Genomic DNA, 26485 nt, shown 5'->3' with positions numbered 1-26485 from the left:
GATGGTTTGTTCTTGTAATCTGTTTTAGATACTGGTTGATGGATAAATATTGGCCAGGACATTCCCTGCTGTTCGAATACTAACAAAGGATCTTTTAAGTCCTGCTGAGAGGGCAGATTGGGGGGGGGGGGGGGGGCACAGTTTAACATTTCTTCTGAAAGATGGCATCTTCATCAGTCCAGTGCTTCTTCAAAAGGGCACTGGATATAAACTTCAAAGGAAAAATACGCAGGGCAATGGGCAAAGGACCATAACTAATTGAATGGCTTTTCAAATGAGTTGGTAAGGATATGATGGATCAAATGCTGTACTATATGATTATGTAATACTAACATTGAACTAACATTTTGTAAGTGGAATTTACTATCCTTGTTACAATGCAGCAACACATAGTGCAAACTAGCAACATTCTATACTTGAGGGTTAAAAGGTTAATTCCATCATGTACATCATACAATTGTAGGTTTGCATGACTTTGAGAAAAATGCTTCCTGATTTCACTCCTAATAGCCGAGCTCCAATTTTGAAGTTTTTTTTGTGTCTTGCAATTACTCGAGCCCTGGTGCAAAACTGAAGACAAGCAGGCAGAGACTCACTCATTTCTCCACCCATATTTTGTAACTTTTGGGTCACTCTAAGTCTGGGGTCTATGCTTGTATGAAATGAAGCAAATTCCATCTCTTATTTTTCTCTCAATGCCAGTTTGATGCTCATTGGAGGGAGTGTCCAAACAGAATGTACAGATTTGGTGCCTAGCCTTTAGAGCAAAACATCTGAGCAAGACCATACTGCCATCTACTGAATCTAAGAAGAAAGTAAATATTTCCTTTTGTCGGTGCAAAAGAGAATCTGCACTCCAGGCCTTTTGACTGCTGTTCTTGGACAGCACCCAGAATGCTCTGAAGTCAGTGGCCAATACTATTGTTTCAGACCTTTCAGGCTTAGAGCAACATCATGACCTCTGCCTCCATTTCCAGGTGCAAAGCTCTGCCTTGGGGTGTGGGGCTGGGCCTGTGCCCAAGTTGCAAGCATTCTATTTAAAATGAACAAACTGGAAAATATAGGTGTGGTTCAGGTCAGAACAGGCAAAGTGCATTCTGCTTGATCAGTACATGGGAAGGAAAGTTAGGAAAACTCATGATCACCCTATCCACAATTCAGCCTTGCAAATAGGGTTGAAAGTTCATGCTAGTGTTGCTGGCAAGCATTTATTGCCCTTTAGCGGATGGCTGTGAGCTGCCTTCTTGACCCGATCTATGTGATGAAAGTACTCCTACAGTGCTGTTAGGGAAGGAGTTTCAAGATCTTGACACAGCGACAGTGAAGGCAATATATTTCCAAGTCAGGATGGTGTGTGAATTAGAGGAGAATTGCAAGTATTGGTATTCTCATGTGTCTGCTGCCCTGATTCTGCTAGGTGGTACAGCTGTACGGTTTGGAAGATCCTGTCAAAGGAGGCATGGCATCTTGCTGCAGTGCATCTTGTAGATGGTAAATACTGTTGCCATTGTAGTGGGGAGAGTGAATGTTTAGGTTGTGAATATGGTGCTGGGCAGCATGGTGGTGCACCTCACGTCGCTGAGGTCCCAGGTTCTATCCTGGCCCTGGGTCACTGTCTGTGTGGAGTTTGCATATTCTCCCTGTGTTTGCATGGTTTCGCCCCCACAACCCAAAGATGTGCAGGGTAGGTGGATTGGCCATACTAAATTGCTCCTTAATGGGAAAAAATGAATTGGTTACTCTAAATTTAAAAAATAAATCTAACAGTAACATTAACATTAAACTGATATTAAAAGTGTGCTCAAAAACCTAATAGTACAACTCTTATGAACTAGATGAAATACAAGTTTACAGACTCTTATCTTATGAAACAATTATTTACCAGCTTTTACCCTGTAAACTCTGCCAATTGATTAGCTTATAGAACATAGAACAGTACAGCACAGAACAGGCCCTTCGGCCCTCAATGTTGTGCCGAGCCATGATCACCCTACTCAAACTCACGTATCCACCCTATACCCGTAACCCAACAACCACCCCCATTAACCTTACTTTTTTTATTAGGACACTACGGGCAATTTAGCATGGCCAATCCACCTAACCCGCACATCTTTGGACTGTGGGGGGAAACCGGAGCACCCGGAGGAAACCCACGCACACAGGGGGAGGACGTGCAGATTCCACACAGACAGTGACCCAGCCGGGAATCGAACCTTGTACCCTGGAGCTGTGAAGCATTTATGCTAACCACCATGCTACCCTGCTGCTTATTGTGGATAATTGCATTGACATCTTGGCCTTGATGTAAACTTAGCTGATGGGTGATAACCCCTTTCCCCTTCATGAAGCATCCCCGAATAGTTACACCTTCCATTACTTGCTCAGCCCAGATCCTCATGGTTATCGTGTGGCTCCTATCACCAGTATCTCTACTCTGGAACCTTCAACTCATTGGGGCATCTCACCTTCTTCCACCCTGTTCTCTACCACACCATGTTTTGCACTGAGGTATCATCGTTGCCTTCCACCCTCCACTTGACGTGGAAACATTTCTCATCCTCTTGAGCTCATGGCACTTGTCAGAGCTGGCAACTCGTACTGATTTTCCGTATTTTGTATGGAAAATCAATTAGAATACGGGAATATGATTTGTCCTGTTGAAATACTGAATCGGGGAAATTTACAGTAACTCAGTGGGGGGGGGGGGGGGGATAGCGCCACGTTATTTACAACCATCATTGAAATTAATAAGCGAAGTGTTGTAGGCGAGGTAAGTGTCTCCTGTCTAATTCTGACTGTTTCGCTGCACCGCTTTTCATGGGTTAACGGCCACTCCGGCTGCACAGTGCCAGCGAGGACGGTTGGTTGCCCTGGAGAACAGGGCGTGGGGCAGGAGGGGCACATGCGCAGGCACGGAGATGGGCAGGGAACATGCGTATGAGCTGGATGGGGGCAGTATTCTGACCACCTGGTGCGTGTGCTCTCATTTCCAGAGCCATTTGCAATAGCACCGAGGCCTAGTTGATGGAGAGTGGGAGTGGATGGGGACAACCAGAGATTTTTATTTTTTTGATATCAGTTAATTTTAAAAAAATTTGACACACAGCCCCCATACTGCTTACTGGATGAACAATGTAATAATGTTTCCATGTATGGTAACATTAGTTAACCCAAAATTGAGTAGAACCCAAAGTTTCACCAATATAAGTATTGATCTTTGTTTGAATGGTCAGATCACCATAACTTGCTAGTTGTTGACATAGAACATACAGTGCAGAAGGAGGCCATTCGACCCATCGAGTCTGCACCAATCCACTTTAAGCCCTCACTTACACCCTATCCCTGTAACCCAATAACCCGTCCTAACCTTTGGACACTGAGGGCAATTTAGCATGTCCAATCCACCTAACCTGCACATCTTTGGACTGTGGGGGGGGGGGGGGGGAAGAAACGCACGCAGACCCGGGGACAGCGTGCAGAGTCCGCACAGACAGTGACCCAAGCTGGGAATCGAACCTGGGACCCTGGAGCTGAGAGGCAGCAGTGCTAACCACTGTGCCGCCCTGCTGCCCCATATGCTGTCCCTGTTGGCAGCTCTGGTATGCTCTTTTAAACATTTTTTGGAAAATATTTTAATTCAAATTTAATACTCAAGAACACGACATTTCCAACTGAAATAACCCCCAAGCAACACCACAAAACCACCCACCCCACTCCCTCTACCCGTTGGTGACAACTAGCTCGTCAAAATGTAACGTTAACAGACCACTGACTCTTGAGGAACCCCTTACTCACCCCCCTCGAGGCAAATTTCACCTTTTCCAAACACGGGAACTCCCAATTCACCAGCTACACCGAGACAGAAGGCGGAGAAGCCGCGTCCACACCAATAGGACCCTCCGCAAGTGATCAACGAGGGGAAGGCTAACACATCTACCCTTTAAACGTTTCCTGCATATATTCCTCTACTCATTTTCATGGTTACCCCCAGACCTTGTTTGGCCCCTCTGCACCCTCTGCACCCATCACTAATCATTTCCTTTAAACCCTTCAAATCTTTCCCACCCCACCCTCTTCAATCCTTCTGTGCTTGTCCCTGGTAAAATATCTCCCCCAAATCCACTATAATGGATGTTTAAAACTTTCATATGTCTAGCCTTTTCTGCAGCCTATCCTTTTCTCAATCATACTCTTACCTCGACCGTTGATGCCCGAGTTCCTGTTAAAACCATTAATTTCTCTCAGCCTGGTTGTTCCCCCTGTTAAAGCCCTCATTTGTGCTCAAGTCCAAGGGATGCAGACTTTAGTGTTCATAACAGGTTTAGCCATTCATCACCAGGTCATGCTTTAAAAAAATATATTTTTATAGAATGTGGGCACTGCTAGCAGTTATAACCCTAATTGCCCTTGGGAAGGTAGTGGTGAGCTAGCTTCTTGAACCACTGTAGTCCCTGCGGTGAAGGAACGTTCCAAAACGTTGACTCCACAACAGTGAAGGTACAGCAATATAGTTCCAAATCAAATGGTCTACGACTTGCAAGGGGAACTTGCAGGTAATGATGTTCCCATTGTATCTTCTGCACTTTTCCTTCAAGGTGGTAAGGTTTGCCAGTTTGGAAGTTGCTGTTGAAGGAGCCTGGGTGAGTTGCTACAGTGCAGCTTGTAGGTGGGACACACTGCTGCCACTGTGCATTGATGCTGAAGGAAGTGAATGTTGAAGGTGGTGGATGGGGTGCCAATCAAATGGGCTGCTTTGTCTGGATAGTGTCAAGCTTCTTGAGTGTTGTTGGAGCTGCACTCATCTAGGCAAGTGGGAAGGATTCAATCACACTCCTGATGTGTTCCTTGGAGACGGTGGGCGCTCTTGGGGAGTCAGGAGGTGAGTTCATTGCAGCAGATTTCCTAGCCTCTGACCTACTTTTGTAGCCAGGTCTTCCTGCATTTGGACATGGACTGCTTCAGTATCTGAGGAGTCATGAATGGTGCTGAATGTAGTGCAATCATCAGGGAATATCCCCACTTCTGACCTATTGATGGAAGGCTCCGAGGGTGGCTCTGATGCAGTGGTTAGCACTGCTGCCTAACGATGCCAGGGACCCGTGTTCAATTCTGGCCTTGGGCGCCTGTGTGTTGATTTCCTCTGGGTGCTCCGGCTTCCACCCATGCTAAATTGCCCCTTATGTCCAAAGATGTGCAGGTTAGGTGGGGTTATGGTTTGTGCATGTGTTACGGGGATAGGGTGGGGGAGTAGCCCACGTAAGGTGCTCTTTCAACAGGTCAGTACAGGCTCGATGGGCTGAATGGCTGCCTCCTGCACTGAGGAATTCTATGCCTATGTCATGAAGGTCATTGATGAAGCAGCTGAAGATGGTTGGACTAGGAAAATATCCTGAGCAACTCCTGCAGTGATGTCCTGGACTGAAATGACTGACTTCCAATAACCGCATCCATCTTCCTTTGTACCAGCTGTGGCTCAAACCAGTGTTGCGTTTTCTCCCTGATTCCTATTGAATTGTATGCAGGACTTTCTTTGTGGATATCAGCTCACACAGCTCCCGATCAGACCATCTAATTAATGCTGCTTCCAAGCCAGGCAAAATGAATGCAAAACAATTTACATAAAGTTATCACATTTCTTGATTATATTCAAAACTATACCCTTTGGTAATATATCGTTACTCTTTGCTTCGTAATCCAGAATGGTCTGATGGTGTTATAAAGAAACCACCAATCTCTTAAAGCAAAACTGATTTGTTAAATAACGATTAAATAGTATTGAGTTTGCACACTCCACCGAACTATAACTATTAATAAAGTAATCTATGTTTAAGTAAGTAGAACTACATGTGCTATTTCTATCTGGTCTCAATGATTCTGTGATCTATCTGCTGCTAACAGTCAACTGATTAGTACCCAAGATTCCCTGAGTTCTTCTATTTATACTGGGAACTAGTGGTGCCCTCTAGTGTTTGTATTACATTAAGATGTGATAATTAACCCTTTACTTGTCTACTCGTAGGGCATATATATCTGCTAATTACCACCACACTTCCCTTGGAGATAGTATGGGTACTGTTTGCTCTTGATCCTATTGTGCTTATCTATGCTTTCTGAATGGCCAAACTCAGAGATGGCTGGTTGTGTGTCAGAAATAACCTTTTGGTACTAAGATACTTTGTCTCTTGGTAGCCTGGTCTCTTTAGCTGCAGATACCTGTACAGGTATCAGAAAGGGGAGGTAGAAGGGTATGTATGCCCTAGTATCCCGTGTGCCTTTGTACAGGCATTTAGTCCTGGCTCTGCAAGGGCATTAATCTCTGATAATGCTTCAGTATAAGTCAGCGAAGCACTGAGGTGCTTCTCTGCAACCAATTATCAAGCCTCTCCAAACCGTAATTGATAATTTGAACAAATCTGACATCTGATAATTTGATCCAGCGCTTTCCAAGATTGCCTTTCAAAATTTTTGGATGAGAGTCTCTGCTGTTGACGTTCCCTCAATGCCACATATTTCATGATCAATTACATAGGTATTAAACGTTTCAAGTGCTACCCATGCTGTTGGTTAACTTGTCAAATCAGACTTCCATCTGCAATAAACTACTAATACATTTCCCAGTTTCTGTGCTGTGTGAGCAGTGTCCTTTAATTTTTAAAATAAAGTTAAAGTACCCAATTCTGTTTTTTTCCAATTAAGGGGCAATTTAGCATGGCCAATCCACCTACATTGCACATCTCTGCATTGTGGGGGTGAGATGCATGCAGACATGGGGAGAATGAGCAGTGTCCTTTAAGATCAAGGTTCAGTAAGCTGCAGAGCTATTGGCTTTTTAAACCGAGAGGTGATTATTCTTTCCTTTCCAGCCAGTAACGCCATCTTCCTCATTCTACCATCAGCTGCTCTGTTTAAGATCTGTTTCTCAGCCGACACACTGCTCTCTTATCTTACTTTCTAAAAAATAAAAATTTAGAGTACCCAATTCTTTTCTTCCAATTAAGGGACAATTTAGTGTGGCCAATCCACCTAGCCTGCACACCGTTTTGGTTTGTGAGGGTGAGACCCACACAGACACGGGGAGAATGTGCAAACTCCACACCAAGAGTGACCTAGGGCCAGGATCGAACCAGGGTCCTCAGTGCCGTCAAACAGCAGTGCTAACCACTGCGCCAGTGTGCCACCCTTCTCTTTCTTACTCTCAAACTCAGAGTGGTTATCTCTGGCTCAGAATTTAGGATGGAATGAGCCTGTTTCTGGAAGCTGGTATTAACAAATACTAGCCACTTTTGTCTTCTGCTTGTGCACACATTGAGGAAAGAAAATAAACTAGAAAGTAGAGAAAGCCTCTGAGGAGCAAAGATTACCTGTTGCAGTGGTCATCCTACCTCTTCTTGGCACTTCATTTGGAAGGATGATAATGAGAATTTTGTGATTCATCGACAATTATTGAAGGGACATGGGAGAAGCAGAATATCCTGATAAATCATAAAGCTGCATGGTAGCACAATTGGCTTCACAGTGCCAGGGTCCCAGGTTCGACTCCTCGCTGGGTCACTGTCTGCGGAGTCTGCACGATCGCCCCGTATCTGTGTGGATTTCCTCCGGGTGCTCCGGTTTCCTCCCACAGCCCAAAGGTTCGGTGGATTGGCCGTGCCAAATTGCCCTTAGTGTCCAAAACATCAGGAGGGGTTATTGGGTTACAGTGACAGGGTGGAAGTGAGCGCTTAAGTGGGTCGGTGCAGACTTGATGGGCCGAATTGCCTCCTTCTGCACTATATGTTCTATGTTATCCCTTCTTCACCTTTTGCAAGATGTTCATCAATTCCCTCTAGCTCAGGATAACCATGGCTTCATCCTCAAGAGAAACGTGTTCTGAGATTTCCACGAGTAACCAAAGTCTTGTCAGCATGGGCTACTTTCCAGTAAAAAAAACACAAAGTACAACTGATCTTTGGTTAGCTTGAATTATAGTAAAGTCCTGATGCCTGCATATCTAAGTGATGGAGGATGATTTGGGTGGGGGGGGGGGGGGGGGGGGGGGGCAGCAGTAGCAGTGTGGGGTCGGTAATAGATGTAAACAATTCGATTCCATTTGGTATTTTCAGATGATTATTGTAACGCAGTGAGTGAAGAAACACACGGTGAAGGCACCATGAAAGCTCCTAGAATCATAGAATGCCTACAGTGCAGAAGGAGACCATTTGGCCCATCCCATTGGACCAACCCTTTGAAAGATCACCGTACCTAGGCCCAATCCCCTGCCCCATTCCTGCGACCCCACCGTAAGGGGCAATTTAGCATGACCAATCCTCCTAAATATTGGACTGTGGGAGAAAACTGGAGCACCTGGAGGAAACCCATCCAGGCACGAGGAGAATGTGCAAACTGCACACAGCTGAAGTTGGAATTAAACCTGGGTCTTTAGCACTGTGAGGCAGCAGTGCTGACTACTGTGCCACCATGAAGTAGACATGGGGTGGCAATTTGGTACTGAGGAGTTTGTCATCAGGCTTTGTGATGAGGAAGGTGTAGAATCTAAAGGAAGCAGTTGTCTCCATTCTGTTCACCATCGTGAGGCAACTAAAAAGGAGCCTCCCATTTTCTTTAGAAAGTGGCAGTTGTGTCATTTCTCGGATTTTCCCAAACCCATTATTTGCTGTGACATGGTAACTTGGTTAGGAGGCCATATAATTGAAAAGTGAGTTGGTGTTTGTCAGTCTTATGGTTCTTGTTATTATTCATTATATATCTACATTTGAATGTGCGCAGGAATGTAATGTATTTTGTGAGGGTGGGGTCACCCAAAAGTGTGCTGTTGAAATCCATATCCTTTTTCACCAGGCCTATTTATTAACAGCAGGTTTTACACATGTGGACCTCCACACAGGAGTTTCTGCTCTCTTCAAAACCTCTCTTAATAGTCATGTAATCTGCATCATGTATGCTTCTGATAACCCTTTACTCTATATCTCCATTCTGCTCCCCTTATCCTGCCAAATCTTTATCCCAATCATATTTCCATCTTTCTACATCTCCCCTCAGTCCTTGAGGTGCCTTGATTAATCTTCCTGATTTCCTATTGAGGTGAGGCACGGCTTGTGGCGACACAAGCCTTTTCACAGTAACTTCATTTGAAGCCTACTTGTGACAATAAGCGATTTTTCATTTCATTTCTGTTGGTGTGAGTGGTGTTCCTGTGGATCATTGTAGAGCTTACTCTTCTTGGGATCTGAGTAGTGAGCCCAGGTTTATTGGCTTTCCTTTCATAAATATCATAAATATTATGGTACTGCGGTTTCTCCTTAAGATATCCCGATCTATCTCAACTCTCTAAGATCCTTACTTTGGATACAATGATTGTACCTTTTCTCTGTTGATCTCAGACTCCTACTCACTCCCCAGACTTCCCAGCACTGGTAACTCAGGTGCTCTATGCCTGTGATTATAATTCTGAGCCTGGTTGTTTCTCTGTTCTTCCTCATGCTGTGTTACCTGCTCTGTCATTAGTGGTGATGTTGGGTTTGAATTTTGTGTGTCATAGATTTCAAAGCCGTGCTCTCAATATCCTACCTATCAGTAATTCTGAAAATTCTGGAAAACCATTCTGTAGTGGTGAGGATCGATAACTCGAGCTAGATTATGGTCTTTGGTTTACTTGAATAATCTGTTAAAGGTTCACATTCCTCTCTTGGCCTCGCCAGTTGCTTGAGGATAGTTGGGTGAACAGGTTACTTGAACAAAGCCATATTGGTTTGCAAGTTTGGAATTGCTGAGTTTTGGAGTTACATAGAACATAGAACAGTACAGCACAGAACAGGCCCTTCGGCCCTCAATGTTGTGCCGAGCCATGATCAACCTACTCAAACCCACGTATCCACCCTATACCCGTAACCCAACAACCCCCCCTTAACCTTACTTTTTGTAGGACACTACGGGCAATTTAGCACGGCCAATCCACCTAACCCGCACATCTTTGGACTGTGGGAGGAAACCGGAGCACCCGGAGGAAACCCACGCACACAGGGGGAGGACGTGCAGACTCCACACAGACAGTGACCCAGCCGGGAATCGAACCTGGGACCCTGGAGCTGTGAAGCATTTATGCTAACCACCATGCTACCCTGCTGCCCCTAAGACAATGGAGTTGATCCATTGTCAGACGCTGCAATGTCTGGAATATCATGCGTTAAATAAATTCTCGAGGACTTTTGAATGCCTGCTTCTGCCATGATACAATGCAGGTAGTTTGTTTCAATTCACCATGAATAATGATTAATAATGGTGAGGAAGGTTTACCCCTTAAAGGCAAATAAGGGACTCCCATAGCCTTCATGGAAAATATGTAATGGTGGTTCATTTTGTCACTGGCTGTGAATGGCACAGATGATAGTTAGAAATAATTTATTCTGTAGAACATTCAGCATGATGGCACAGTGATTAGCACTGCTTATCAATTCCAACCTTTGGGTAACTGTGTGGAGTTTGCACATTTTCTGTCTGCGTGGGTTTCATCTGGGTGCTCCGATTTCCTTCCAAAGATGTGGTTAGGTGGATTGGTCATGCTAAATTCTCCCTTAGTGTCCAAAAATTAGGTGGGCTAATGGGGATGGGGGGTTAGGTAGGATGCTCTTTAAGAGGGTCGGTGCACATTTGATGGGCTGAATGGTCTCCTGCACTGTAGGGATTCTATGGTACACCTGACCCCCAGAGTGATAGTTGCACCCTTGCAAGACACTTCATAATTTCGAAATGTTCTTGAAGATTTTGGAGAATATCAGGCCAAAGAGCTCTCGGTGTGATAAATCTCTTGCTGAAGACTAGAACGTCATCAATGGCAGTAAGGTGCTTGCGCTGTTCAAAATATTAAATGTAGTATCAGATTACAAGGAATATAGTCTGGTATTCTTCCAAACAATATTTACTTTGCACATACTCTGTGATGGAATGGTATCTTATCAGTCCGAATGTTTTAAATGGGATTTGGGTGTTACTGGCAAGGTCGTTGCCCATGTACCAAATGGCTTACCATGCAATTGCAGAGGGCCATTAAGATCAACTACATTGCTGTCAATCTGGAGTCACATGTAGGAAGGCAGCAGGTTTCGTTGCCGAAATGAACCAAATGGGTATTTATGATAATTGCCGATCACGGTCATCATTACTGAGACTAGCTTTATATTCTCGATTTATTAACTTAAAAATTTTTAAAAAAAAATAACTTTAGATTACCCAATTATTTTTTCCAATTAAGGGGCAATTTAGTGTGGCCAATCCACCTACTCTGCACATTTTTGGGTTGTGGGGGCGAAACCCACACAGACACGGGGAGAATGTGCAAACTCCACACCGACAGTGACCCAGAGCCAGGATTGAACCTGGGACCTCAGCGCCGTGAGGCAGTTGTGCTAACCACTAGGCCACCGTGCTGCCCTTCGATTTATTAACTTAATTTAAATTCCATCAGCTGCCATGGGATTTGAACCCTTATCCCCAGGGCATTAGCCTGGGCCCTCTGTATTGCTAGTTTAGTGACATTATCACGGCACCAATGTCTCCCCCAATCTGAACCGTTGGATTCTGGGTGGTAGCCTCACAATTTCTTTCATGCTCAGAAGGGTTTTGATTTTGAAATGTATTCCCATAACGTAGTCTGAAAAATTTCACATACCCACATGGCTCCCAAAGCTGCTTTTTCTATCGTGGTCTATTGTTGTTCTCTGTTTCTCATAGAGGCCTAGGGGCATAGTAGACTGGTCAATGCCTGCAATCTTTTTGAACTTAAAATAGTACTGTCACCAGACCTGTAGATGATGCATCACCACTGCTATGGTCAGTAAGTCTGGGTCATAATGTGCCAAGATTTCAGAAGATTAAATGTTGTTTCATCCGTAAAATATTATTTAAAAAAATAAATACATTTAGAGTGCCCAATTATTTTTTTCCAATTAAGGAGCAATTTAGCGTGGCTAATCCACCTACCCTGCACATCTTTGTGGTGATGGGGGGTGTGAAACCCACGCAGACATAGGGAGAATGTGCAAATTCTACACAGCGACCCAGGGCCGGGTTCAAACCTGTGAGGCAGCAATGCTAACCACTGCGCCACCGTGCTGCCCTAAAATCTATTTTATTATCCAAGTTCCAGCACCAGTTAACCCTGTCTCAAGCGCTGACCTAAGAGCTCATTGACCTCTTCTAAATTCTGGCGGAACAATGCTCACTATCCCTCAGAAAGATTGACACCATTGCTGGGTTGTGGAATTTCTCTTAAAACCTTTTTTTGCAGATCAACTATAATTCCTGTGGTTTGCAGTATATGACCTAGAAACTTATTCATGGTTTGGCAAACTCATATTTTTCATTCCGTGCTAGGCCTTCATCCGTAAGGTTGTCAGGACTTCTCTGACCCTGCAATCACGCTCCTCTCTTATAGGTCCCTGTATGAGTATGTCGTCCATATGGCATAGTAGCCCTTCTATGCCTTCTAAAGTGTTGGGCATTGTTCTTTGGAAATTTTGTGTTTTTTTCCTGTTATAAATTTGGAGTACTCAATTATTTTTTCCAATTAAGGGGAAATTTAGGGTGGCCAATCAACCTACTTTGCACAGCTTTGAGTTGGGGTGAGACCCACGCAGACACGGGGAAAATGTGCAAACTCTGCATGGACAGTGACTGAGGCCGGGATCGAACCTGGGATCTCAGTGCCATGAGGCAGCAGTACTAACAACTGTGCCACCCAGCAAATTTTCAGGAGTTGTCGCAATTTCAAAGGGCAATCTATTGGATGAGTGATGAGCAGAGTGTTAGAAATGTGGTCAGAAATTCAATTTGGTAAATACTACTCATGCCTAATTTTGCTAGGCTCTCATTCATGGAGGCCATTGGATGGATCTCACATTCCACTGCTTTGTTTATTTCGGTTAAATCCACAGTTTCATTTAGAGCCATTTTGTTTTGGAGCCAAAAGCATACCTGTACACCATTTTGTTGGCATGGTGACCGGTGAGATAACCCTTTGTTGCTGTATCTTTTCTATTTTGATCTTTGATCAAGAGTGGGTGAGGACCTTTCCTCACAGTAAAGAGATGAATTGGTTAAACATTAGCTGATCGAGTGATGTAGTACTCTGTCTTTTCGTAGCCCTGTAAAGAATTTGGGGCATTTGTTTCAAAATGCAGTGCTGTAATTCTCATCAGCAACTTTGTCCACTTTACAGGTTGATCTCAATTTTAGGCATGCCTTTCTGCTTTGGTGGAGAGCACACTTGAATTTGAATGGCTTTTGAGATATTTGGGTACCGTTCGATCTTTATATTTCAGCTTCAACATGAGCTGGCCGTTCACTTTTCGTGTAGTCCCCCTAGGATCTTGTAATTTAATAGACGAGGGTTGCAATGTCTCTCAAACCCAGGCAAATATCATTCAGAAATGAAGTTGGAGCAAGAACAGGTACTGGGGAGTCTATTCATCCTCCATGTACTCAATTTAATACCTAATGTCATCTGGAATGTCCAGAAACATCATCTCTATAGCTATAACAAACCCAAGAGGTAACAGCTTTAACATCATTTTAAAAAAATTTAGAGTACCCAATTATATATATTTAAAATTATGGGCAATTTAGCTTGGCCAATCCACCTAACCTGCACATCTTTGGGTTGTCGGGGAGAAACCCACGCAGACACGGGGAGAATGTGCAAATTTCACATGAACAGTGACCCAGGGCTGGGATTCAAACCCTGGTCCTCAGTGTGTGTGGTCCCAGTGCTAACCACTGTGCCATGTGCTGCCCCAGCTTTGACATCTTGACCAGTACATGAGAATGATAGATAGAACATATGCTGCCAAGTAAATAAACGCATCAACTCCTGGACACAACTGTTTCCGTACTTGAAGTACAAGCAAAACAATTATGCCCCATCATCATAATAGTGTTCCTCCATCTTTAGGTGCAGCCCCATCTTCACATAGACCACTGAGCCATGGTCCCTTTAAAGGTTTAGTATTATATTGACTATGTCAATTATTCTACTCTTGTGCACATTTCTGAAAGTATAATTCTCTTCTGAAAGTATTAGTATAGCTATTAAGCTGAAATAATGAGGAAGTAAATACATAAAAAATATAAAGTTACACCAGATTATGGAGATAACAAAGCTACAGCTTTGCAGCTGGAGATTGCAGTGCATTCAAATGATTAAGGAGTATATGTTATCCATTTATTGAATGACACTTAAATCAATTATTCCAGTCATATACAGAACAGGTGTAAGAACCTGAAAATATTAAAGCCAACACAACACCACAGCTTATGCGTGTGCATGAGGCTGTATGATCAGATCAAGACAAGTAAGGCTTTATATGTTCCAAATATTTGGTTTGCAGAAGCGGAGATGACCATTTGCAGATTGCTATCGCATTAGTAGAATGAATCTCCGCTCTCATTAGTGGATGTGACCACTGAGTGGTTGAAAATAACACAAAATACTGTGTGTGTGTCTGAATTTGAAATAAAAGAAAATCAGCAAAATTGCTGTTAATAGATGTAATAAGAGGGCTCCTGACAGTCAGGAGGTAAGCTGTTGGTATTGTGTGTCGGAGATCTTGGGAGGGCTTTGTGGGTTAATAGTGTTAAGAGAGTTGTTCTGTCATTTGATACCGGAGCATTGCGAGGGAGCTAAGACCACCAGGGAGAAACAGTAAGAAGGTTGAGGGAAAGCACTGATGGTGTTTTTCAGCATTTGTAAAGTTAGGTATCAATTACATTGGACAAATAAAGGATGTTCAAATATTGCAGGACACAGGGAAACCTTGACTGGAAGGACAAAGATTATAGTTAGCATGATGAGCTATGGAGAAGTCAAGGTCTGGAAGAAAGTGGCACTTTGAGACACACTGATGGTCTCCCACTTTGAGGCTGTGCAATCCATTAGTAACACACTTGGTATTAGATGCAAGAGTGGCATTGTGTAACCTTTCTTATAAAGAAAACAATGTTGCAGATTGTCCTTGCCATCTAAGAGCATGGGGTACGAGCATGCTTTGGCCGCGCTGAATAAGCCCTTGTGTGCGCTATTTATACAGGCTAATTCTGTTGCCAATACACATTTGCAAATTAAGAAGCTTTGCATAGTTACAGCCAAAATCAAACTCTGGTTAAGTGCTTGGTGCCACATCTTGTCCTTCTGAGTTAACCATTTCAAATCCTAAGAACCCAGCCTTTCAATCTTTTCTACATGTCATGAATTATCCTCGGTGATGAATAATAGACTTGATGAAACCAACCCACCACCCAATAAAGTAGGACAGTTGAATGCCATTTCTCAATTGTCTCGAACCATATAACAGAATCTGCTCATTTGGATTAAACTTTGCCCCCAAGCTCTTTGAAATATCATGAGGTTCTGAATGAAAGTTGGTATCAGACAGGGAAAGTCCTTTCTTTTACATGACTCATCAATGTGTTGAATGGAAAATGGTGATGTATGTAACACCATTTATATGACATCCAACAAGAGGCTGTAGGGGTTTACATTTGAGGGTATCAATGGTCTAGTTTGCCCAGATACATCTACTTCTCTTGAAGGTTCCACACTCTGTGCAAACCTCACACCTATTTACATGCTACACATTGGTAGCTCAGCCATGTCCCTTAAATCAACAACTACTCAAGATCAATTCTTCATCTTTTTCTCTACAATAATAGGATACATGAGTAGAATTTGTAACCACAATCACTATGGTTGCCGAGATGGCCAACGTAAGGTATTGATATTCTGTAAAATGGGATCAATATGAAAATATTTAATTACAATCGCCGTGAAGATATTTGCTTTCAGCACTACAAATATAGAGATGCAAAAAAGTCCACAACCCTATTCATGAAGCTGGAATCCTGCACTTTGTATAACAGGTGAATGGTCTGTGAGGTGCATGATCTTGTAACAGTACAGGTGTAATGAGACAGCCTCCAATGTAAGTAACATAGATGTGGACATGTATGAAAGCCATATCTTGAGCTTGTTTCAATGAGAATTATCTTGAGAAACAAGAGCCAAAACCACCAATGATTAATTAGTATGGTTGTTTTGGAATTTGCACAGGGAATTCACACAGATATTGTTGGACAAAGTATTGCTTTGGGCTCATCCAGTGATTTTGTCTTTGTCTTTGTGGCTATCTCAACTTTTTAACAACTGTTTCAGTACAATCACTACATTTTGATTGTCAAATCCATTGATGGCATGATGCAAAACTTAATTTGTATCACAAAGCAGTTCCCACCTTTTACTTTTGGTAGCTCCACTTCTAGTATCTCTACCTAATAATATTTGTGACTCGGTTATGTTCCCGAATTGATAACAGCTGGCTTTCCTCCTCCATGATAAATAGTTATTGATCAATACTACCATAGTCATAACTTTTCAATCATTGATTTTTCCAGAGTTTCAAATATTATCCAAATATATTTTCCTTCAAAAAAAAACAACACTCATCACACAATTCGGTCCAGTATTCTAGCCACTGCTAGAATATACCCCAATACTTTAGATCAGAAAGAATGATTTACTCTAGAAGTGATGGCATGAAGAAATAGGGTTTTGCTATTTCTAAAACAAAACTTTATTATGAATGCAATATTAAACTTTTTTAACTCCCCACCTGAAAAGAACCGCTTACAATTACCCCTTAACATTAATACTCCTTTCCCATTAAACAACAAAAGAAATTTACAGATCTCAATCTATATTAAAATTCACATGGCATAAAGCAGGCATTGTCAAACTCGGGGGCGCGACCCGCGGGTGGGTCGCAGATGGGTGTCGGGAGGTTCGTGGAGCCGTCCGTCGCGGCGCTCCCGATCTCACACATTTGCGCGCAACAGCCGCAGAAACTGGCTGTTAATGCCAGCTGCAAACGCCTTCAAAAAGACACCGTGCGACCGCTTTTTAAAAAATCGGTCACAGCTTTTGTGTTACACGTTCCGGGGTGTTTCATTCATTAAAAAATTTTTTTTTTTTTTTTTTTACAAGTTCCGGGGTGTTTTATTTGATAATATTTTACAGGAAAAAAATGCAGAACTTTGGACAGATGGAGACTCCATACTTTCCGACACTGGAAGGCTTTACCTTCATCCAACAGGTTCCATTGGAGGAGTGTGTACGAGGGCCAATTTTTGTCAATTTCCTCCATTTTTGTCAGCAGCAAACAAGGTAAGAGAAAATGGTAGGTCACGCAGGTCAGCCGGTGTAGGCCGCAAAGGTCAGCCGGCGTGGGTCGCGAAGATCCGCCCGGTTGGGTCCCGAAGGTTGGCCGGTTGGTAAAAATAGGTCACTGGTAAAAAAGTTTGGAAAGCACTGGCATAGAGAAATAATAAAACCGATTTTGGCTCCTGTTAGAACCCCTGCAGACTCTGGCTGAATACCTTCACAAAACTGGCTTATCTGCTGTTTCAGCTTCTTCCTGGTCCGCAGGCAAGACTTCTCTGCTTTACGTGTTATTACTCTTTAATAATAATAATCGCTTATTTTCACAGGTAGGCTTCAATGAAGTTACTGTGAAAACCCCCCGAGTCGCCACATTCCGGCGCCTGTTCGGGGAGGCCGGTACAGGAATTGAACCCACGCTGCTGCCTTGTTCTGCATTACAAGCTAGCTGTATAGCCTGCTGTGCTAAACCTTGGTCTGGTTTTATAACTATCCCACTGTGAGAGAATTGTGGACTGAGGGTCAAGCAGATTAGAATTTAGCGTCTCTCTCTCACAACGCTTCTCCAAAACCTAACTGCTTGTCTGCATTGCTGGGCTCCACCCAGCAATGACTGTCTCCAAGCTGAAAAATAATTACCTCTGCAGGCAGTAAAAGCACATCAACTCCCCAGGGACTATTCCAGTCAAACCATGTTCCTCTGTCAATTACACCTGCTGCTTCCTTGAACTTCCCAAGCCTTAGGGGCTGGTTTAGCACACTGGGCTAAGTCACTGGCTTTTAAAGCAGACCAAAGCAGGCCAGCAGCACGGTTCAATTCCTGTACCAGCCTCCCCGAACAGGCGCCGGAATGTGGCGACTAGGTGCTTTTTACAGTAACTTCATTTGAAGCCTACTTATGACAATACGTGATTTTCATTTTCATTTAATTTACAAAGCAAAATACTTTTAAAAACATGACCACTGCAGTCAAACAGTCTTTCAATCCTTCAATTGCCCCAATATTTCGAGATCAATACCTAAAATCCTCCATTCATCTCACAATTTCCTTTCCCAGCCTAGAACCTGAAAAATTGGAATACCTTACCTGTCTTCCTCATTGCTCCCTTGCTGAAATCCAGACTTTTAAAACCAAACCTTGTACCATTTGACAAAAAATGTTTGTACCTTCCTGAAAATATGCTGGAAGCAAAGTCTTTGAATATTTCTAAGGCAGAGATGGATGAGGCTAGGGGTTGATAGATTATTGATGGTAGGCGGGATGCAGATTTAAGGTTACCATCAGGGAAGTCATTATCTTGCTAATTCGCAGAGCAAGCTCTGGGCAGATCGGCCCATTCATGCTCCTTGTTTGAATGAATTGTTTCTGTCCTGTCTTGGTCTTTTACCTGGGTTTTCAATTTGAAAGAAAACACTCCAGATTAGAAAACTTTGTACTCCTCCTATATTAAAAGTATTTGTAATGGGAATTCTTTGATCAACTTCAGAGAATTGCCTGAGATTTTGTTTTCCAAGTTCCCTATGACAACTGACTTCATGGAATTAATGAAAAATATTTAAGATTCATCACCATGTCCCTAATGTCCAACTTCCACATCAGTGCATTGACGTTATCTTTTTCGTCACAATTAAATAGCTTCAAGTCCAGATGAAGCAAAAGTCTCGTCAGTCTGGAGGCAAATATGCTGTTGAAAAGCCACAAGTTTCCATCACCAAACGAACTTTCTCCGTAAACACTGGAATCCAAAATCTCCACACTTATTGAACTTCAGAATCATGGCGGTAAAGAAAATGATGTGGCATTGCTGCTGAGGCTATCCACTCCATTTCTGGGTATAATTTGTTGTTACTTGATTAAAAATATTTTAATGCTTAGTATTTCGTTATGGGAGAGTTTTGAAAGGACTACTCAACAATACTCAAATAGTTTCAGTGATTAGTGAAGCTAGATACAGTGCATTTGGGAAAGAAATATCTTGACTCACGGTCAATATTGAGAAATGAATTAACAGGACAGCAACCAAACAATTTCAGTGATATGATCAATAAACTCTGATAATGTCTGAGAAATATTTCCATTGTTTGAAATAGTATTTTAGCACGTGGATTTTTAAATCTAGGACTAAATCGAGGAAGAAATGTTAGCAATATTACTTTTTCATTAAAAATATTAATACGTGTAATTCCCAACCTCTGCTTATACAGTAGCACAGTGGCTAGCACTGTTGGTTCACAGCGCCAGGGACCCGGTGCGATTCCCGGCTTGGGTCACTGTCTATGCGGAGTCTGCAAGTTCTCCCTGTGTCCGCGTGGGTTTCCTCTGGGTGCTCCGGTTTCCTCCCGCAAGGAGTGCTTCTTGGGTGAATTGGGTATTCTGTGTTCTCCCTCAGTGGACCCGATCAGGTGCTGGAGTGTGGCGACTAGGGGATTTTCATAGGAGCTTCATTGCAGTGTGATGTAAGTCTCCTTATGACACTAATAAAGGTTATTATTATATTGCTAAGTGTAATACTAAAATACGCCACAGAAAGGCGCTAAATCATTCCAATTTGTTTCTTTCAGCGAGATGAAAATTCCTCAATCTAGATAAAACGTTATCATTACTTTTGACAACATGAAGAAATAGAGTGTGGTCCATTAAAATCTCACTTGTTTCTCACATTAAAAAGAAAGTTGAAATGTTGCTGTACAAGTACCTCTTAAGGCCAGAAGATACAAGCAGAATTAGGCCATTCGGCCCATTGAGTCTTCTCCGCCATTCAATCATGGCTGATATGTTTCTCATCCTCATTCACCTGCCTTCTGCCCGTAACCCCTGATCCCCTTATTAATCAATTTACCTGCTACTTCAGCAGAAATTAATTTTTTTGCAGAAACCAGAAAAAAAGCAAAGAATCTCCACCTGAATTCAATAGTGTGGTTTCATCATCATGGACATTTATCTTTAATGATAAAATGAAGTTCATAAAATGCAAATGGATAATTATTGCTTTAACTATATTTTGTACATTCGGCTGTCCTTGAAAAACTATGAATGTTGAATGGCTTTTGCAAAATTTTCAAAATCGTTAAGAATGTGGAGATTGAATGTCATAATATACCAAGTTCCTGATCCGCCTGCAGCAGACACACTTGAGGTCTGATATTGTGCTTACGTTGCTGGGATTAGGTTAGTAACTGTAATTCAAGTTCCAGGCAAGCAATATCTCATTTATACCCTGGATAAAAGCAAATTACTGCGGATGCTGGAATCTTTGCCAAAGAGTCATCGGACTCGAAACGTTAGCTCTTTTCTCTCCCTACAGATGCTGCCAGACTTGCTGAGATTTTCCAGCATTTTCCCTTTCATCTCATTTATACCGCCTGGCTTTAATGTAAATTGCCCTGGCCAGAGGAAAGCATTGTGCATCCTCATGTGTGTACATACAGAGTTGCCCATTAACTGTTTAAAAAGTGTGTTAAGATCTATGTGAATTCTTCAAGCTTACTTGGTTCCACAAGAGACTACTTTCCAGGGAATCTTAACCTCTCTGCCTTGGAGTCAGGAGTCAAATCAGGACTAAACTCAGAGTTTTGTATTGCTCCAAAGCAAAAGTCACTTTCCCGTGATATGGGCGTTGCTGCTAACACACCCCGACTAAGTGTGTGAAGCCTAGTTCCCTCAATTAGTGTTGGTGTTCAATCAGACCATCTACTTATACCAGTGATTTTTTAAAAAATGCATTACAACTTAAACAAAAACAATTCTGAGGATCTTTATTTCTTGCATTTTTTAAAAAAATATGAAACCCAGCATTACATTGGCACGTAAACCTCAGCAGTAGGCATTGCTGATCATGTAAGACATGACCCAGCATCACAGGTGTATGTACAGAAATAAGAGGTCCTTTCCATTCTGGTTAACTTAGTAATTATGTTCCTTTGTAAAACCATGAGGATTTTACACCCCCACTGAAAGACAGTATGGAAACAAATGCTGCACCTCTCCAACATTAATAAAAAGCACACTATACATATTATCATCCATAACTTTTTTTCATACAAAAAGTGCATTTTCCCCAAAAGGATTATGATTTCTTCACCTGTTCAATGATTGAGTTCTGAAACCAAAGTTGGTACAACTGCTGGTAATACACATTCTGTCTTCAAAGCAGAAATAAAGTTCTCTCTTGGAATGTTTACTGCCACAATTATGTAATACAAATAAGTTTGGCAATAAAACAAGCTTTGTTGTGGGTTGAAGTTTCCTTTTGCATAATGACAAATGAAAAATTAACCATTGATCATTTTTCCCCCATATGTAAGGAAATAATTAATGTAATGAAAGCTTCAAAAGTTAACAGTTTACATTCATTTGCTTATGTCACCAGTTGTGGTCAGAGACCAGTTTAGACCTACTTATGCAAGATCTATTTTACAGGTAAGCCCTTTTTTTTTAATTAAAAATGAAAAATCCAGTATATAATTAAAAATATTAGAGTCTCTGCTTTTCCATTTTACAGTTGTTATAAACATTTAAAATCCTGAGAATTCAGCATATCATAATAGACTGTCCATGGAGAGACTTACTTTGGTACTTTATTTCTAAAATACTACAATATGAACACTGATAAAAACCCAAGAGATATGCCTGGTTTTCTTCTAGAACTACAGAAACAAATGGTTCATTAGAGCTGGATTTTTGAAGGATTGTGGAGGGGCCAGGATGTCACCACAACTTAAAATTCTCTGCATCCCTATGCACCATAATGATTTTTAAAAAACAATCTGGTATACAAAGCAGTATATTCTTTGTACAGCCCTCAATCTTTTGGCAAAGTTCCGCATCACCAGCTATCTACTTCAATATGTTTAAACCCTTCAATAAGTGACTTACTCACTGGCCAGTGACTACCTGGAAAGAAATCTTTAAACTCTGTTTTTAATCAAACTGCTAAAATTTAAGCTGCCAGTTCCATTCACTGTTTAAAGAATTGGCTGAAACCTATGTCTGAAGACCCGAGATATAACTGGTGGTAAAACTGAATTGGATTTAGCTTAATATTCTGGTACTAAAAGAAGGTGCAGCATTCTCTGTTGGTCACGGTAACTAACCGTAACCATTCAAGAAAACAAAAATAAATTGCAGTGGTGAGCAGATAGTTATGCAACAGCTTAAAAGAAAAATATTGTCATGGCAACCAGCACTGAAGAATTAACTAAACACTGTGAAAAGGATGGTTGTCATACATTCATGAAAATGGATCCGAAGTACAAAACCACTTTCATCAGGTTTTCTTCTTCTTTCTCAAAATACTCAACTAAAGCTATGCTACAAGTCTTATTTTGCAGTGAAGAGACATTATTTACACCTCACATACTTCCTCACAACTACATCGTGTTGCACCTGTGGCAACCTCCATGTGTTTCTTGGATTATTCCTTGTGCAGTACAGCCTAGTGCAGTTCAACGAGATTCTCCCGTTGGCACTTCCTGAATTTTCAGGCAGGCCTGACCCTATTTTTGCTTCCAAATCACGAGCCAAATCTTGTAACAAAAACAGTTTTAAAAAAATGACAGCAATATACAAATGTTTTCACCTTAAAAACAATTAAAATTTGGTTGAAAGTTCCCTCCGCCGCCCCATCCATATGCAATCAAAAACCAAAACTGTAAAATTTACGTTTCTTTTTCAAATGCAGTAAAAGCAAAGCTTTACAGCAATAAATTCAATTTGTTTTCTTTTTTAAAAAAAATTTCTGCATGTGTTTCCTGAAACAATACCAGTCTCATGCGGACTCCATGGTCCAGCAGTGGAATGAAGAGTCAATTCTTCTCCAAGATCGAAGATTATTTTAAAGCGAGTAAAATAAAATGAGACGAGGGTGAAGTGATAGCAGTCAAAAAGCCCGCCGTTTCGGAATTTCATCAAACTGGCAAAGATTTCATTATTTAAAAAAAAGACAGCAAAATTGTCGGCTGGTTCAAGTGCCATTGAAAACACAGCAAGTTCAAAGAAAACTGAAAAAGCAAAAACAGTCACCATACTTTTAAAAAAAATTTTAAAAAACTTTTTTGATTGCATTCACACATAATTACAAGTGCTTCATCCAAAACTGAATCATGCATTAAGCATTCCCTGCTTTCAACATACTTTGCCCTTTTCTTGTTACCATTGATTGTTCAGGAAACAGCATGCTGTCAAATCTTGTGTACAAAATTCAGAAAGTGCCATATTTCAATCAACAAACCGCTGACAGGCCTTCTTCCAGCGACAGGCGGTGCACCACATATCCCTGTTCTCCATTCCGTAAACTTTTCGGCATTTCTTTCCCTCGCCCCTAGGTTTCCTGAAAGGAGAGGCATGTAAATTTGTGAAAAGTAGTTCTTTGAATTGTTTTCATTCATACTCCTGTAATTTTAGCTTCTTTGAGACACCTGGGCCAGCATATATTCCACCCCGACTCAACTCCCAGCAACACTTCAGAGAACTTAAATAAATGGTACTCTAATCTTTTGAGGCCTGGCAATTTGCATTTTATTTATTGGCTTCAAACTAGTGACAGTTTGAGCCTTTGGAAATTCCATGCCGCGAGCCACCTATTTCAAATCTTTTAAGGTCACAGAGTATGATACTGAAACAAATACGGATTGCAATACTTTTCAAATGTAAGCAGTGGCTTTGTAACTTATTAACTATATACTACAAAGCAAACTTCTCACTGTCAACCTTCCAGATGGGAGCAATGTTTGAAGCAAATAAGTTACTCAAGTGCTTGTGTCAAGTGATCTGCAAATTTTCACCGCTACTGGACACCTAAATCTGTCGTGACTTAATTATGAAGTAAACAGATTGGTTTTTAGTACAGCGGGAAAACAACTGGCCAAAATATCTACTACGATCAACAGAAAAAAATGTTGATTAATTTGCTACCTTGTTAAACTGAATTTTAATGACAGATATGGTTCACTGATGAGGACTTACAGCAGTGTTTCCTAAATTAACAATTTAGCTTAATTTTATCCATATTGTCTTATTTTACAACCTGTGGAGTATTTGAATAAGTTGAAAGCAACGGTCTCTCTAAATATATACATGCGAGTGCTATAAATATGGAGCACACAAGGATGCACAACAAATTTACAGGGTTACATGGAAAGTGCAAGGGAGTGGAATAATTTGATTGCTCCTTCAAAGAGCTGGCATGGGCAAATGGGTTGAATGGCCTAATTTTCACTGTACCATTCTATGATACGCCCATATCAGTTTTGTAAAGCACTGTGGAGTTGCTATGTGATTGATGGCTACTGCAAATACCAATTAAGACCCATTCAATTAATTCACATTGATTTCCTTTTTCCAGATATAACAAAGTATTATTGAAGCTTAAAATTTCTTTGCAAGGTTATTAGCTCAAAATTGATTTTAAAAATGACTTGTGCTGGAGTAGGTTAATAGAATTGTTTTTTGTTCCAGTCACTAAAATCAAATCCCTCACATGAAACTAAAGCATGGAACATAAAATAAAGACAGTAAGTACCTTGTTCCCGTCCCTGGTTTAGGGGACGACACGAGAGAAGTATGTACCTTTAAGGATGGGTGCGAAATCTGTCGCTTCTCAACAATACTGATTGGACGTATTTGTGCTAAAGGATCCTAAAGGTAATCAGGGATTCAAATCAATTTCTAGTTTCTAAAGCGTTACATCAAAAAGTACAAATAAATAGCAAAACAAAAACAATGCAAATGAGAAACAAAAAACAGAATAGGAATAGCCGTGTCTGAAATGTGGTCTTGCTGTTTCTCTCTACAAATGTCAACTAATCCGCACTGTATTCTGTTTTTGATTCAAAATGTGCCATTTGATATTGATGACTCTGGTTCTAATTCACAAATGAATCCTAAACTGGAATGCATTGTGTCAATTAACATCCCTTTCGCATCAGACATTCATTTCTCAGGTTTTCATTTACAAAAATGTGTGTTCTACATACGAACTAGGAGCAGAAGTAGGCCACTCATCCCCTCGAGCCTGCTCTGTCTTTCAATAAGATCACGGCTGATCTGCTTGGAACTTCAATCCCACATTCTTGTCTACCCCCGATAACCTTGTTAATCAATAATCTGTCTAGGTTTCACCGCCTTTTGAGGAAGAGAGTTCCAGAGACTCACGACCCTCGAGGAAATAATTCTCCTCATCTCCGTCTTAAATGAGTGGCCCTTGATTTTTAAACAGTGACCCCTTGTTTTAGCTTATCTGAAAAGAGAAGTTACTTCGAACCATTCATGGCTCAGTCTAGTTTTGCTATCTTAAATGTTATTTGACAGAATAGCTACATTAGATACTTTCAAGTTGTGGAAGCAGATACATTAACGGTGTTCAAAAGGCATTTTGACAAATACATGGATAGGATGGGTATAGAGGGATACGGCACAAGGAAGTGCTGAAAGTTTTGGCAAAGGTTGGTATCATGACCGGTACAGGGCCGAAGGGCCTGTTCCTTTGCTGTATTCTTTGTAAGCGTACTGAATCTTTTGAATAATTGGAGCTGCAAACCTAATTTTAATTTTCCTCTTCTGACATCAGCTTGGATTTTCCAATATGCTATAAACCTGACCCAGAAACAGGCTCCAGTATAATGTTCACCCACCTGATGTGATGTGCATCAACTGTTCTTTACATTCCAGGGTCTATTTCAGTAATATATTTTGGCTGAACTTCAGGTAAGAGAAATGCTTCTAATTGGGATTTCAGCCAATTGGGGAAAGGAAGTAATTAATATGCTGTTGGCAAAATTTAAAAGCCTTCCAGCATTTTAAAAGGGACAAGCAACATAATAACCCTTCCAAGAAAGACTATCTCAGTTTGGAGATTAGCTGCGAGTTCTTCAGGAGGCCAGAAATCTCCAGATTCTCGAATGCTGTAACAGAAATATTCCTCGGGAAGACAAAGACGGAAAGGGCAACAAGCAGTCAGTGGCAAAGACAGCCGCAGTGACATCTTCACTATTCCAACTCAAACAGGATCACTGGTTTAACAAACATAGAGGTCAAAGTGACAAAAATAACACCAGTGCATTTGTACATGGGGATCACAAGCTGTAGCTGGAGTTCAGTCACAGGTTGTATAAGACGTTTGGCAAATTTCCATGCATCTTTTTTGCATGATCTGGAGCTCACACTACATTAAAATGCTTTAATAGCCTATCAATGTAAAATCTTCCATGTGCCCAAGAGTACAGACTTGACAAATACATGGAATGTAATTGTTGCCTGCATCTGGCACAAACCCCTTTATGGGT

At 41.5% G+C, this 26485-nt stretch overlaps 1 protein-coding gene across 3 annotated transcripts in view; it reads right to left on the bottom strand.

Moving 5' to 3' along the window:
- Positions 1–20938: 20938 nt before the first annotated feature.
- The window catches only part of LOC119969565 (zinc finger protein 704-like), a 114415-nt gene continuing 108868 nt past the window's right edge, over positions 20939–26485 (bottom strand). For all 3 annotated transcript variants that reach the window (XM_038803332.1, XM_038803331.1, XM_038803330.1), the window contains 2 exons: positions 24724–24839; positions 20939–23532 (listed from right to left, as the gene is read on the bottom strand). In XM_038803332.1, the coding sequence (XP_038659260.1) occupies positions 23421–23532; positions 24724–24839 (228 nt within the window). In that variant the 3' untranslated portion in view covers positions 20939–23420. The remainder of the gene's footprint in view (positions 23533–24723; positions 24840–26485) is intronic.

Source organism: Scyliorhinus canicula, chromosome 7, assembly GCF_902713615.1.
Source record: "Scyliorhinus canicula chromosome 7, sScyCan1.1, whole genome shotgun sequence".
Taxonomy (NCBI): domain Eukaryota; kingdom Metazoa; phylum Chordata; class Chondrichthyes; order Carcharhiniformes; family Scyliorhinidae; genus Scyliorhinus; species Scyliorhinus canicula.
Note: the sequence above shows the minus strand (reverse complement) of the source record. Positions and strands in the feature narration are given on the sequence as shown.